The 13,395-nt window shown below is 40.1% G+C and overlaps 1 protein-coding gene across 2 annotated transcripts; it reads left to right on the plus strand.

The window, feature by feature from the left end:
- Positions 1-722: 722 nt before the first annotated feature.
- On the plus strand, positions 723-8,614 carry LOC138620796 (poly(rC)-binding protein 3-like). 2 transcript variants are annotated; one of them, XM_069698326.1, is made up of 12 exons: positions 723-797; positions 883-906; positions 1,007-1,039; positions 1,143-1,259; positions 1,775-1,906; positions 2,235-2,363; positions 3,318-3,461; positions 4,896-4,937; positions 5,731-5,806; positions 6,341-6,393; positions 7,316-7,485; positions 8,462-8,614. In XM_069698326.1, the coding sequence occupies exons 1-12, from the start codon at positions 723-725 to the stop codon at positions 8,514-8,516; spliced, it is 1,050 nt and encodes a 349-aa protein (XP_069554427.1). In that variant the 3' UTR covers positions 8,517-8,614. The 2 variants fall into 2 exon arrangements, with proteins under 2 accessions (XP_069554427.1, XP_069554428.1); XM_069698327.1 differs by having other exon boundaries at positions 3,318-3,392; positions 5,728-5,806.
- The last annotated feature ends 4,781 nt before the right edge of the window (positions 8,615-13,395 follow it).

The following is a 13,395-nucleotide window of genomic DNA, read 5'->3' on the forward strand; positions in this document are numbered from 1 at the left end:
TCTATTTAACCCATTTTTTTTTCTCTTGTAGGGCAATATGTACAGTTTTTACTGTTCAAAAAAAATAACGAGTTTGCTGTGTGATAATTTGATAACCAAAATGAGTGAAGTAACTTAAAAGCACAAAACCTAAACATTAAAGTCCCTAAAACTAGATTTTTATGTTTTTTCTTTTAGATTTTTCTCAAGAACATACATCAAAACAATAATAAATGTATCCTACTGATAATTAAACCCTGATATATCTGACTCCTCTGCTCCAAAAACTATTGTAAACACATCAGTGAGTCACAGTGTTGTACTGGCTGACATGTCCCTACATTACTATGAACACACACACTGCAATCTATTTAGACTCAATCCCCTACACACCCTCCTGCTGCTGCAAATAGTCACTACGGCACTTTAAAACTTTAAACTTTATTCCTGCACTCGACTAAAAGTCTAAAAATGTGAAGCATAGTCTATAAATATTTTCTGTTGGTGAAGAAGGAGGGTACATTTTTTTGTACCCTCCTTCTTCACCTGGCTGCTTATTTTTGCAGATAAAGTATCTGACTTCATCATTTTAGCCTGAGACCGTCTCCTCAGCCGAATCTCAGCAGGTGTTTTTCTTTTTACCTGGCAGGTGACCGGTTGGCTGACTCCACCATCACACTCGCGTTGGCCCTCGAACTCCTCTCTCACGTGACCACGCCCCTTCCTTCACATCCAATCCCGACATGGAGCCCATCAAGGTCCAATCAGAAGGTGGACTGAATGTGACCCTCACCATCAGGCTGCTGATGCACGGAAAGGTACAAAAACATGCTCAAATATAACTGTTTCCAATTATACATTGAATGCTGATGCACCTAACATTGTTTTCTCTTGCTTCTGCAGGAGGTTGGAAGCATCATAGGAAAGGTATTTATCACAAGCGCAAAAACAGACCATGTAAAACATCTTAGCCCCTGTAGGAAAATATACAAAACATCTCAATACTGTTTCTTTTCTTTACTTTCAGAAAGGAGAGACGGTGAAGAAAATGCGTGAAGATGTAAGTTTTCAACAACAACAAAATACTTATTATATTCAACACTCTTAATAATAGTTTTTGGCCTTTAATTGTGTATTTTTTGCTCTTTATTTTTGCCCTGAAGAGTGGAGCCCGCATCAACATCTCAGAGGGGAACTGCCCTGAACGGATAGTTACCATCACCGGGCCAACAGATGCTATTTTCAAGGCCTTTGCCATGATAGCCTACAAGTTCGAGGAGGTAAAACGTTAAGTCATATTCAAAGTAAACAATTATTGATAATTTGTATTTGTGCCTTATTAGAAAAGCAGCATTTAACTGTTGTTGTTGCCTCTACTGACTCATTTCCAAATGGAATACAAAGCAGGCTTGGCCCTGGTATGTAGGACAGAAATGTGCTGATCTAACCTTGCGACACCCTCTGAAAGTGGGCCAGTACTGTGTTTTGATTTGGGTGCCGTATCAGCATGCCTCTAGCCGGACCGAGCCAAGTGTCTCCAAAACACTAAAAATAAACCTGCCATTTATCACTCACTGTACGCAAGTCATGGTCAGTCCTGCATTGCCAATAATAATAACCGTAAAGTTAGCGAGGTGAGTAATAATATTATTTTTTAAGGTAGTTTCATGTTTCAGCTTTGAGATTTTTATGGCGTTGGTGCAGGATAAATGCATGAAGGTGGATTGATTACAAAGGTAACCTGCTGTAACAGGAACTATTTATCTGACAAAGGCTGGCTTCTCCTCTCCTGCAGGACATCATAAACTCCATGAGCAACAGTCCAGCCACCAGTAAACCCCCTGTAACCCTGAGGCTCGTCGTCCCGGCCAGCCAGTGCGGCTCCCTCATCGGCAAAGGAGGCTCCAAAATCAAAGAAATGAGAGAGGTGGGGACAGAAATTCTTTATTTACTATCCCTTTAACGATCTCTATAAACTTAAAATTAATTGTGTGTGTAATCTTATTAATGCCACAGCCATAGAATAAGATAATCCCATATTTATCCTTCATATAGTCCCGATGTAAGCTTCACAAATCCTCTATTTATAGCTTCCATTTAAGCTTCCAGTCCTGTATAATCCTCAGTGTGTGAAGCTCAAAGCTTGGACTTGATTTTGTTCTGTTGGTTTCTACTCTGTTGGAAGCTGTTTAAAAAGGAGGCAGTGTCAATACAAGATAAATCAGTGCGTTTCTGTGTCTGCTTCTTACCTCCAGTCCACAGGAGCTCAGGTCCAGGTTGCAGGCGACATGCTCCCCAACTCCACTGAGAGAGCAGTGACGATCTCAGGGGCCCCAGAAGCCATCATCCAGTGTGTCAAACAGATATGTGTGGTGATGCTGGAGGTACAGTGAGGAGGGGAAGCAGGGAAACAGGGGAAGCAGGGGGGGACACAGGGGAAATAAAGGAAACATTATTTACACTGGACATGTGTGACATGGAAGATAGCTTGCAGTTATAAACTTTAAGACTTCACTCCTGGTTGGTTTAATATGACAGTGCATTGATATATTATAATATAATATTTCTTGAGCAACCAGAGCAGGAAAAATTCAGACCACAATACTGACAGGATGGAAACCTTAAGGATTATAACTTTAACACAGTTGGAAATTCAATCTGATGTATCGACGGCTCCCCAGTAAACACTTCTGCTGTGATCATTTTATCACTGATGGATCTGTTTGGTTTCGTTGTTGTTTTTGTTTGCAAATCTGGATAGCGACCATAACTGCACCCCTGCAAACACACTTCAAACACATGAACGCTTTTACCTGCTCTCTTGTTGCAGAAACTTTTATTACTACATGTTAAAATCAGAACAATGCTTTGGATCAAAGGATTCAACACTATTTAGGTGTTTCTCTTTTTCTTGCACCATTAATTTTAACTATCTGCTCAGCCAGTTCTCCATTGGGCCTTCATGATGGCACCAGCCATGGATGCTAGGACATTTGTGACATGACTGTAAGTCTCCAGAGTGTGGACTTAAAAAGTTATTTAAAATACATTATGTTGAATCATCATTATCCAGTTGAAAGTGATGTTCCAGGTAAATCCAAGTTTAGTTGTGCACTGAACCATGATTTGGACATTTTATGTCAGCATGAACGCACAGTGAAGAGCACTTTTGTGTGAGTGTCACAGGTTGACTTCCCTAAGGCACCGTCCCTTCTGGTCTCACTTTATGCAACGTCTTTCTTTCTCTTTCTGTTCTTTTCTTTATTTCTGCTCTAACACTCTCTCCACATCTCACCCCTTCTTCTTCCCCCCACTCTCTCCTCCTTTGCTCTCCTCAGTCCCCACCGAAAGGTGCCACCATCCCCTACCGCCCCAAGCCTGCCTCCACCCCTGTCATTTTTTCAGGTGGCCAGGTAAGAGCAGACCCACTGGGGGCGTCCACAGCCAACCTCAGCCTCTTACTGCAGCACCAGCCACTGCCTGTTAGTGTCACACCAGGTTTTACTCACTTTTCCCCCTGTCCTCACTCCCCTCCTGCCACCACTAGCATGAAACCATCACTGCTGTTTACTGTCATCCATCACCCCCAGCCACTCAAACCAGAACTGAGATAAATGGCTAAAGTCATGAAGAAATCTGAATAAGTTTGATATCAACTCCCGTTACTCTGAGTCAGAGGATCCATCAAGTTTTTTTCTGACAGCTTACCTTTTAACTGATAACAACAGAGGCAGTGAAAAGATCCTGATGTTCCCCACTGACGATACTCTGTGTTAAACCAAAATGTACAGAGAAAGAAAAACATAATATTCGTTAATAAAATGTAAAACTCAAATTGAAGGAATTCTTAAAAAAATAAAAAACTTAAAAGACATAAATAACAACATTAACTTGACAAATTTACTCATGAATGACTTATTTCAATGACTCAGTGAATTAACTTTCTAACTTACCAAGACAGTGGAACCAAAAGCAGGCAAACCTCAGCAGGTACGTTGGGGTTAATTCACTCCAGTAGTAGAAAGACAAGGAGGCAGGAGAGGAGCTGAGAGCAAAAACACAGCAGGCCAGATTGAGGAAGCAAGCAGCTAAACCAGGTGACCTGCGAAGGAAGGGAAACTCGACAGGGACAACTTGAGGACAGGAGAGGGACAACAGGAGATGAAGGTCAATGACAGAGACGAAGTAAGAGATTGGCTTCATCATGTTTTAGAGTTGCAATTCAAACAAACCAACTCTCTAATTTTTAGCAGGAAAAATTACCAAAAATGTGGCGAAATCCCCATTAATTGATAATCAGAAAAAGTGCTGAACTGGACTCTGACAAATGCCTCTATATAAATATTCATACATTTTTAGATACACAGTTAGATTTCTACATGGACGACTCTCAGGAAAGGCATGAACATAACTAAATCTGGAAGCACAGACTGTGTGTTGTCCTTCTGCTTACAGCTCTGTTTGCTGTCTTGTCTGGAATACAATGAAATTTAGCTCAGTTCTGACCTCTGTGGCCTCTATAAACCACACATCCAACCGGACAAGTCTCATTGCTCCTCTCAGGGTCACTCCTCTGGTTCCCCCCCTCACCCTCCCGATCACCTCCCCACTGTCTGAGTTGTCCCTTATTGATTTAGTTCAACTGGATCTGATTGATGAATAGTTGGAGAACATGACAGAGAGCCAGTAGTGCATGACTTACATGTAATATAATGTCAACATAGTGTTTGAGCTGTAGAAATCTTAATTGTTTTAAATTTTTCTGAAACTTAGTACGAGAAATTTAGTTTTTGCCTATTTTCAGGAACAATTTGACAGTTTTAAGTTGTAAAAATGTATTTAATAGTGTTTTATTTAATGCAATTTGTTTTGTTCTGTAACGTGATAACAATGAGCTCTTCTCCTCATGTTTGCAGGCATATACCATTCAAGGACAGTACGCCATCCCACATCCAGATGTGAGTGCTAACCCCATGAGGCAGTCAACACTGCACTCTCCATCATTCTGTCTCGCTGCCTCCGAATTTCTCTCTTTCAGTCGCAGCCTCTTCAGTCTTCTTACTTTCTTTCCTCCCTTATATTAATATTAATTGTTAATATTAATACAGCTTTTTGTTCTAATGTGTAATTCCTATATTTTCTAACTTTTCTGATTCTTTCCTCCCCGCCCTCCTTGTAGAATTAAACCTCATGAGGCTCGGCCTGAGTTACAAGATTTGGGAGAAAATATTGTTTTGACGGTTTGTCATGTTCCATGTTATTCGAGTTTCTGCGTGTGTACATTAATTCAATATATAAAGCCATCAAAATTTCAACAGTAGAACAAAAAAATCGGGAATAGTGTCCAACGCCCTCCTTTCCTTACAGTCGCTACACCTGCAGCATTGCATTTCAGAAGTGCACATCACCAGGTATGTTTCTATTACATTGTAAACTGCAGTTCTAGAGTAAAAAACTCCACGCATATAAGAGGGGCGGGGCTTATGGCATCTCCCAACAACACACAAATGCCCCAATCTCAGGCCAAGTCCTTCATGAGTTCTCCGTCTTTCTTTTCTGTCTCTCTCTCGGTCTTCGTCCTTCACCTCTCTGTGTTGTTACTTCTCCTCAGATCCTCTCTTTACTCTTGTAGCATTTTTGGACAGACCTCTGTGTGTGCGTGTGTCTGTGTGTGTGTGTTTGCGTGCGCCAGAGTGTGTTTTTAATGATGACCTCATAGCTCTGCTGTCCTCCTCCTCCCCCCCTCAGCAGTTGAGCAAGCTCCACCAGTTGGCTATGCAGCAAACCCCCTTTACCCCCCTCGGACAGACCACCCCTGCCTTCCCCGGTACGTACCCACCTACACAATGACCCTCTTCACCAAGATCCTTCTCTCGTTTTTACCTGTAGAGACAAACACATTCTTTTCCTCCTTTTTTTTCTCTTTCTCTTCTTTTCCTGTCTCTGTCCTTTCACTTTTTTCTTCTCGTCGTTCTCCTCCTAATGGTCTCTGTGGTGCTCTGCCATTGACATGGCCTGCTGGTGGTCTGCTCTTGTTGATGTTGAGGTTTTTGTTTTTTGTTTTTCCCCTGGTATCCTTTTTTATTTTTTTTAAAAAATAAAATTAAATGGAGTTGTCTCCGTATTTTTTCATTTAGACGGGAGAGCTTGAATTGTCTGGTGATAGGTATCTTAGACAGTGTATGTAGGCTTTGCACCAGGCTGAGCCACCAGTGACACAGATATGCTACTGGTCAACAGATAGAGAATGAAAGACTCCAGGACTACAGTCCATCAATCGTTCCATCAATGTTCCAAACTCTATTTTATGTCCTCTTCCTTCCCTCCTCTCTTTCTGTCTGCTTCCTGTGTTCAGCAGCAGGTCTGGATGCCAGTAACCAGGCCAGTACTCATGAACTCACCATTCCCAATGATGTGAGTACATTTGTCACAGTGCAAATTGTCTAACATTACGTTTTCATTTGATCACTTCCATTTTTCTCCAACAGGGTTCAACAAAACTTGCAAACAAAAGTGATTTAACATGAGACATATATCATAAAATCTGACAGTTTGTTTGTAATATCAGGATTAGGTAGGTAGGTAGGTAGGTAGGAAGGTAGTTACTTTATTAATCCCCAAAGGGAAATTAATTTAGCTTTCAGCAACAAAAACATTTAAAGATAATATTGTGCTGAAATATTGTAGGTTTTATGTTAATACCCACCACACGTATTCAGCAGTTTGAGTAATTTGTGGCCACCCTGCTATTTTATCACTGCCAATTCTCAAAAATGCATTAAACCTACAAAAACTCCACAGTGGTTAGTGTGACATTGTCATCACATTTACTAACTCCTGCTTTAGTATCAAAGTCCTTTTTCAGATAAATTAGAATGATGAACTGTCTATTGATTGATTAAATGTAAATTGAATTAGAAAATCAGCTGCAAAGCAGCTAAATGAAACAGAAACAACAGCCGACACTTGTCAGGGGCTACTATCAGAGCACAAATCCCCAAATGTTGGTGGGCCACGATGGCAAAAGCTCTACTTTGTTATCTTTTAACATGGCTTCCTGTTGAGGTTTCCAGTGATACAATGTGACAGCAATTCAGCTGCAACTACTGCAATCTCCTTTTCCACGGCAGAGATACAGTGCAGCCAAAGGCAGTTGGCTTTGTAAAGTGAATGGCCTTAATGGAAAAGACTTGTTGGACCCAAGTAAGGAGTATTAAAGTTATCATTGAAAGGCGGACAAAGAATGACCAGTACATTCATGCATCACGGAGAATCCATCAAATGTCTCGTTGGTGTGCTCCAGCCATCCTAAGTACCGCCCCCATTTTCTTCCCAGCTAATAGGCTGCATAATCGGACGCCAGGGAACCAAAATCAACGAGATCCGTCAGATGTCTGGGGCGCAGATCAAAATTGCTAACGCCATGGAAGGGTCATCGGAGCGCCAGATCACCATCACAGGGACCCCCGCCAACATCAGCCTGGCCCAGTACCTCATCAATGCAAGGTCAGAGCTCACAGGCTGTTAAAGTGCTCAAACAGATCAAACAAGAGAAAAAAACATGTTGAAACCTTCTTCCTCATGGTGAGCGTTTTCCATGCTACTGCTGTGACATGGATGTTTCTGTTTTGAACAGCAAAGTGGACAATTATCGGCCCTCAGTTCTTCAAATTGCTGCAGAAACCTTACTGTCTGTGTGTGTTTAGTTGTGCTACTCTTTCTTTTTTTTTTTTTTTTACTGCTTTTAACTGTTGATGTTGTTGTTTTAAAAATCTCTGCACTCTGTCAGTGAGCCTCACTTTGATAGTTTGCTGTGTTTTAATACTGAAAAGCTGCTAAGTACTATCTTCCCTGCGGACAGTGAAGGGGAAGGGTGACGGATAGGCGTGTAACACTTACAACTTCAAATCTCCTTTCTTAAACTGAAGCCACAACTGGAACCTGCACATTTATTAACCTCTCTTTCTTGCTGAGAACTATGTTGTACATAAGTACATAGATGCCACTGTCCTGTTTGTGCCTGTTAGTTTAGCTAAGCAAAAAGTGGAGAAGGAGGAGGGAAGAGCTCATCTGGCACTTTCCAAATGTAACAGAATCCACTGACAAGTACAACAAAACGCCAACACTAAATGTGCTATTGCACAGGACGTTATATTCTCCAATTGTTTACCACAATTTATTGTTTTTATTCAGCATATTTGGAGCAAGAAGGGAACTTATTTTTAAAAAGTCTGTGCTGGATGTTGAAGAAATAGTGTCGGAGTGCAATATGAAGAGTCTTGCAAAAGCATCCCATGTCAATCTTCTATTAAGGTTTACCTTTAACTTGTTTTAAATCAAGACGTGTGCAACAAGCAGAAAACACAGAAAACCACTAACAGACCCAGTAATCGTGCAAAAATGTTTGGGGTTAAAACTCAGTCTGCTTCAATGAAAACGAGAAGAAGAAATGATTGCTTACCTTCCCATCGTCCTCCTTCAGGTTCAGAGACGTGGCGGCCATGTGGAACGACCCATCTTCCATGACCACATCCTGAGATCCCTGACTGGCTCCTCCGTTTGGCCCTTTCCAATGACTGACTACCGCAGACAACCCTGATGAAGCCCTTCGGACTCTGGCTCTGGCTCTCCGAAAACCCCGACCACCTTCCCACCCTGGTTCAAAACACATCAGGGAGGGTTGAGCGCTCACTTTTATTTCAGAGAGCCAAATTAAGTTAAAAAAAAAAAAAAAAAAAAAAAAGAATTACAAAAAAGAAATTCTCTGTTGATTAGATTTTTTTTTAGAGAACTGTTGAAGCATGTTGAATGTTTATTAGGAACAACTTGTGTTAATCTTTCTTTCTTCTTTTTCTCTCTATCTATTGCTTTCTCTTTCTCTCTGTCAGTGCTGCGTCATAGAACATCATTTAAAAGTATAAAAAGTACTAGCAAAAGATCAAACATTTTTGTAGAACGTAGTTATTTGCATATAACAGCTGCTCAGTGATGCTATCGGCAGAGTGTGTGGTGGGATGTAGCCAAATTATCAAATTTTGATAGTATATTTTAAAAAGAAAAAAAAATTTGGACTGTTCTGCTTTTGTCCTAATTTGCATCTTTGTCTAATCTCTGCCCATGACTCTTTGCTGCATCACATGACCCTTTTAAGCCAATGGTATCACTCCTAGAGCCTCCCTTCTCATGTTAATTTCCTATATTTACATTATTGCTTATATTGCATGTGTTCAGTGTCGTGTCGTTGTGTATTTGAGTAAACCTGTTCAGTGTACGTGTTCCTTCAAATGTTATTATTATATCTTTGTGCTCCTGTTCTTTTCCGCACACTTTTTCAGCATTTTTGGCCATTCACGTCTAGTCCTACTCCCTGCCCGGATGAAAAACTTTCCGACATAGCCTCCTTCTATCAACAGCGATTATTAGTATATAGATGCATGAATGGGAATTAGTCAAAAATCAGTGGCTAAATCACTGACTGAAAATTTAAATGATTGTTTACTAACTTATTAATATACTGTATTTGTTTTGTACAAGGACTATTGTGACTTAGCACATTAGTCGACTACGCGGCGCTCATGCAATAGACTATTCAACACTTTACTCTGGACTGCCTCTGATGTGGGAGGATTAGTTGGACTTAAAAGCCAAGTGTTGCGTCCAAACCCCTTCGGCTTCCTTCCCTTGTCTAGGAAAGTTTTCGCGAAGCTGCTGTTAGAGGCTTTTTAGAGAGAGAAAAAAAGAAAAGAAAAAAAAAAACATGGGAAAGAAGCCGAATCTTTATGGCAAAGTCGTTTGGACGAAGCCGAATGGTATTTTTTGGGCCAAGGAATGTTCAGGGGTTCATTGGGGGGAACCCACGGGGCCTGGGCGGACGTGACCACTCAGTCTCTTTTTCACGATTGTTCATCTTGTCATGTTCTTTTCGTTGTCATGCGGTTGATTTGACGCTTTAGGTTTGAATGTCTTTTTATTGTCAGCAACTTAATTGTTTTTATTTTTTAAAAAAGGACAGGTTGGATGACAAATCCTGCTACGCTGGTTTCCTGTAAAGCCAGCATGTATTTATTTATGGTGTGGTGATGCACATACTGTATGACTTTTTGTTTGTTGATCATGAAACTTAAGCTCAGTTGGTTTTGTTGTATTTAATATGAGAGGGAGGTGTGGATGATATTTGGTATGATTCAGTAATTCAACCACCCCTTGCATCTTCTACTTGTGAGGATGCTCTACATATATTGGACAGCTTGGGTCATCTCGTTTCCGAGCTTCAGCTGAGCTCTGATCAGTGTTGACACATACAAACAGCTGTTGAATGTTATTGTCGAATCACATTATCTACCATCCAACACAGAAACATTCTGCATTTACAGTGTCTCAATTTCTTCAGACGTACAACTTTTTTTCTTTTTTTTTGCAGTAGCCTACACTGATCTTAACGGAGAAGTCTAACATTTTGGGAAACATGCTTATGTTTGTTCTCAGAAGAACATATTGACTTTCATGTCTCGCTAAATCAGAAGCTGCGGCTAGCACCCAACTAATTTAGCTTAGCATAAATACTGGAAACAAGAGGGAACGGCTAGCGTGGCTTTGTTGAGTTAACGTGCACTTAAAGATTACTAATTTATTTGTTATATGTATTTTGTTCAATCAAAAACTTTCAAATATTCATGCTATGCTAGGCTATGCTAACTGTCTACTCGCCGGAGTTTTGTTGAGCACATGATTAAAAAACAAGTATTTGTTTCTACACTCCAGTTTTTGAATGAATTAAAAAACAAAATACAACACATAAATTCTTAAATTTCACTTGGTTTTGCAAACCATTGCCCCATTTTTCCCGCCTTTATGCTAAGCTAGGTTAGCCAGCTGCAGGCTGCTTTATATTCAGTGACATTACAGAACTTGAGGCAAAAAAAAAATAAGCATATTTGACAAAATGTCTTTTCCTGTAACTTTTAAGCTCTTTGATGACGTAAATATGATTATGTAAATGGACCAAATGCTGTATCAATATACTGAAAGATGCATAGTCAATGATTATTCTGCAATAATTCTTACATTTTGATGTGATCTCAAGTAGTAGTGCTAGCATTGAAATTATGGATTTGTGTTTCTTTTTACTTTCAGTTGTCGTAGCTTGTACTTCAATGGGAATGTTTGTCAAATGAACAAGCTGAAATTAAAGGTTTTTTTGGGGGCAAACTTGCTTTTTAGAACAGTTAGCTGATACCTAAGAGGGCATTCTTTCTGAATTACCCACACACTGTAACAGCGAAGAACATCCTCAAGGGTATTGTGGCTTTTATACGACAGTTATCAGTGCATGTGTACCATTGAAATGTTTGCTTCAACATGTGGATAATCAACGATTGCTAATGGTTTCTAGCACAGCTGGAGCGTGCGTTTGACAAATTAGATTTTGTTGTGTAATATGAATTTGCTACGCAGGAATATTGAGTTGAGTGATGGCAGTGTGATTTCAATAACATCAATATTCATGTGTTACTCAGTGTTTGAGAACTGTATTTACATTTGTGTATATGCCTGAGTATACTACGACTTTGAAACAAACTGCAACTAATGCAATAATAGGGTGCAATGTGCAATTGTTTATTCAGTTATTTCCTTATTAGCGTAGATTCAGGAGAGCTGTGTAGCTTGTTGAAAAAGGCTTTTTTTGAATTTGATCCACTTTCCATGTGGCAGCAACAGCAGGAAAAAAAAAGAAAAAAAAGAATGACGAGACATGTTTTTTTGTTTTTCAGCTTTTGTTTGTGTGTATTGCAGTTTGGGGATAAAAAAAAAAAAAAGTGATAGACCATTCGTAACTATTTTCGATTGATTTATTTGCTATGTGCAGATCTATATTAGTTGTGAGTAATTGCATAGGTTTTAATTTCAAAGTGTTGGTAAATATAAAAACAAATAAAGTTTCATTTTTTTCTTTCTGTGACTTGTTTTTCTCCGTTTTTTTTGGGATCATTTCTACACTGTCCCCGAACACATTAAGGCCTGGTGAATCATGGGCTGACGGGCCTACGTCGAGCAACCCCTCCCACCCCCCGGCATTGAACCTACAAATTACTTTGCTAGAGTGGATGTTGAACATCCAGACTGCAGACAGCTCCCAGACAAGTGATTGAGAACCTTTTCCCCCTTCAGAGCATGTCATACAGCCATCTTCTGTCATCTAAATTATACATCTATATGTAGGAACTTTGCTTGGATTCAGCAGAAGATCAACAGATAAAAGTATGTGGCCACTTTCACTTCCTTCAGCTTTGCAAATACAACTTTAGTCCAGTCTTTACAGTGTGTAAAGAACAGAGAAAACACAAGAATTATGGAGGATTTTTTTCAGCTCCGCCTCAGAAGATATTTGGGAGTATAAATTGTTCAGAGTTTGGATTTGTTCTCAGACTGAGAAGATCCACAAGGACAGGAAGCTGATCTTATTTTACGGTGTGCAGCAGAGCAGCAAAGTCATGTGTGATGGCTAGAATACCACTGAGTTTATCTGAGGAGAACACTGACGGCTTTAAACAAAGCACAAGTCGAGGCCGGAAAATCAAAGTTTCATAGTGGCGGGACCACAGTTTTAGTGAAACAGATAATAGTTTCTGGGTTCAGGGCTGGATTCAAGGGTAGAATACGATTTTTCCTGTGCCAGCCAAGAAGCTGTCTGGGAAGTATATTTGTAGGTAAGCTATAATCATTGGCCAAGGTCCAGTGCAGAGCTTTGCGGTGTGTAGCAGAGTTTAATGTGCTGCCCTCGCAGCTGACAGTGGAGCAGCTGCTGTCACATGACAGTCATCCCAGATTATCACAATAACAGAGTGCTCCCTCAGCGCTGAAGCAGGGAATTTAACAATAAAATGAAAGGAGGTAGTGAAGATGCTTACAAAGAAGCTACAGGAGGCGATGCTCGTTTAAGTACCCCACTATAGTGCATTTTTCTTACTTTTTCATCAATGTTCCTCAACATGGAAACAGGGAAGTGTCCTGAAAAAGCTTGTTTAATGTGCGTGTCGTCATCCACATGTTAAGTCTGTACTGTAAAGTCAATTCTAAAATAACATCAGACCACAATTAGTGTTCTTTCATTTCCAACCAGATCTTAAAAGTCTCAATTTGTGCAATATTAGTTAATGGCAGCTGTGGTGTGGTAAGACTGTGGAAAGCTGTAGGTTATGGGAAATAAACTGTGGCGAGAGTTGGGCGACTTAAACATTTGGTTAAGTTCAGTGTAAGTTAATGGAAAGGTGAACTTTAATGACTTAATTCCAAGAGATAATTGGCTGCCTTGGGAGTTGTAGTTGACTTTTCTCTATGTCTTGAACTTTTGACATTTTATCAAAGAAGCTGCTATTTTCTAAAGCAATTTCCATCATTTATACTGAGTTTAATGTC

This window comes from Brachyistius frenatus, unplaced genomic scaffold, assembly GCF_029030835.1.
Source record: "Brachyistius frenatus isolate BFR_SWC_R1_liver_20210118 unplaced genomic scaffold, ASM2903083v1 Contig_26, whole genome shotgun sequence".
Taxonomy (NCBI): Eukaryota; Metazoa; Chordata; class Actinopteri; family Embiotocidae; genus Brachyistius; species Brachyistius frenatus.

Bases quoted from the DNA above. Each gene is read 5' to 3' on its own strand.
- LOC138620796 (XM_069698326.1), top strand. From the start codon at position 723: ATGGAGCCCATCAAGGTCCAATCAGAAGGTGGACTGAATGTGACCCTC. The intron at 1,040-1,142 runs GTAAGTTTTCAA...TTTGCCCTGAAG, and splicing joins TGAAGAAAATGCGTGAAGAT to AGTGGAGCCCGCATCAACAT. The intron at 3,462-4,895 runs GTTAGTGTCACA...TCATGTTTGCAG, and splicing joins TGCAGCACCAGCCACTGCCT to GCATATACCATTCAAGGACA.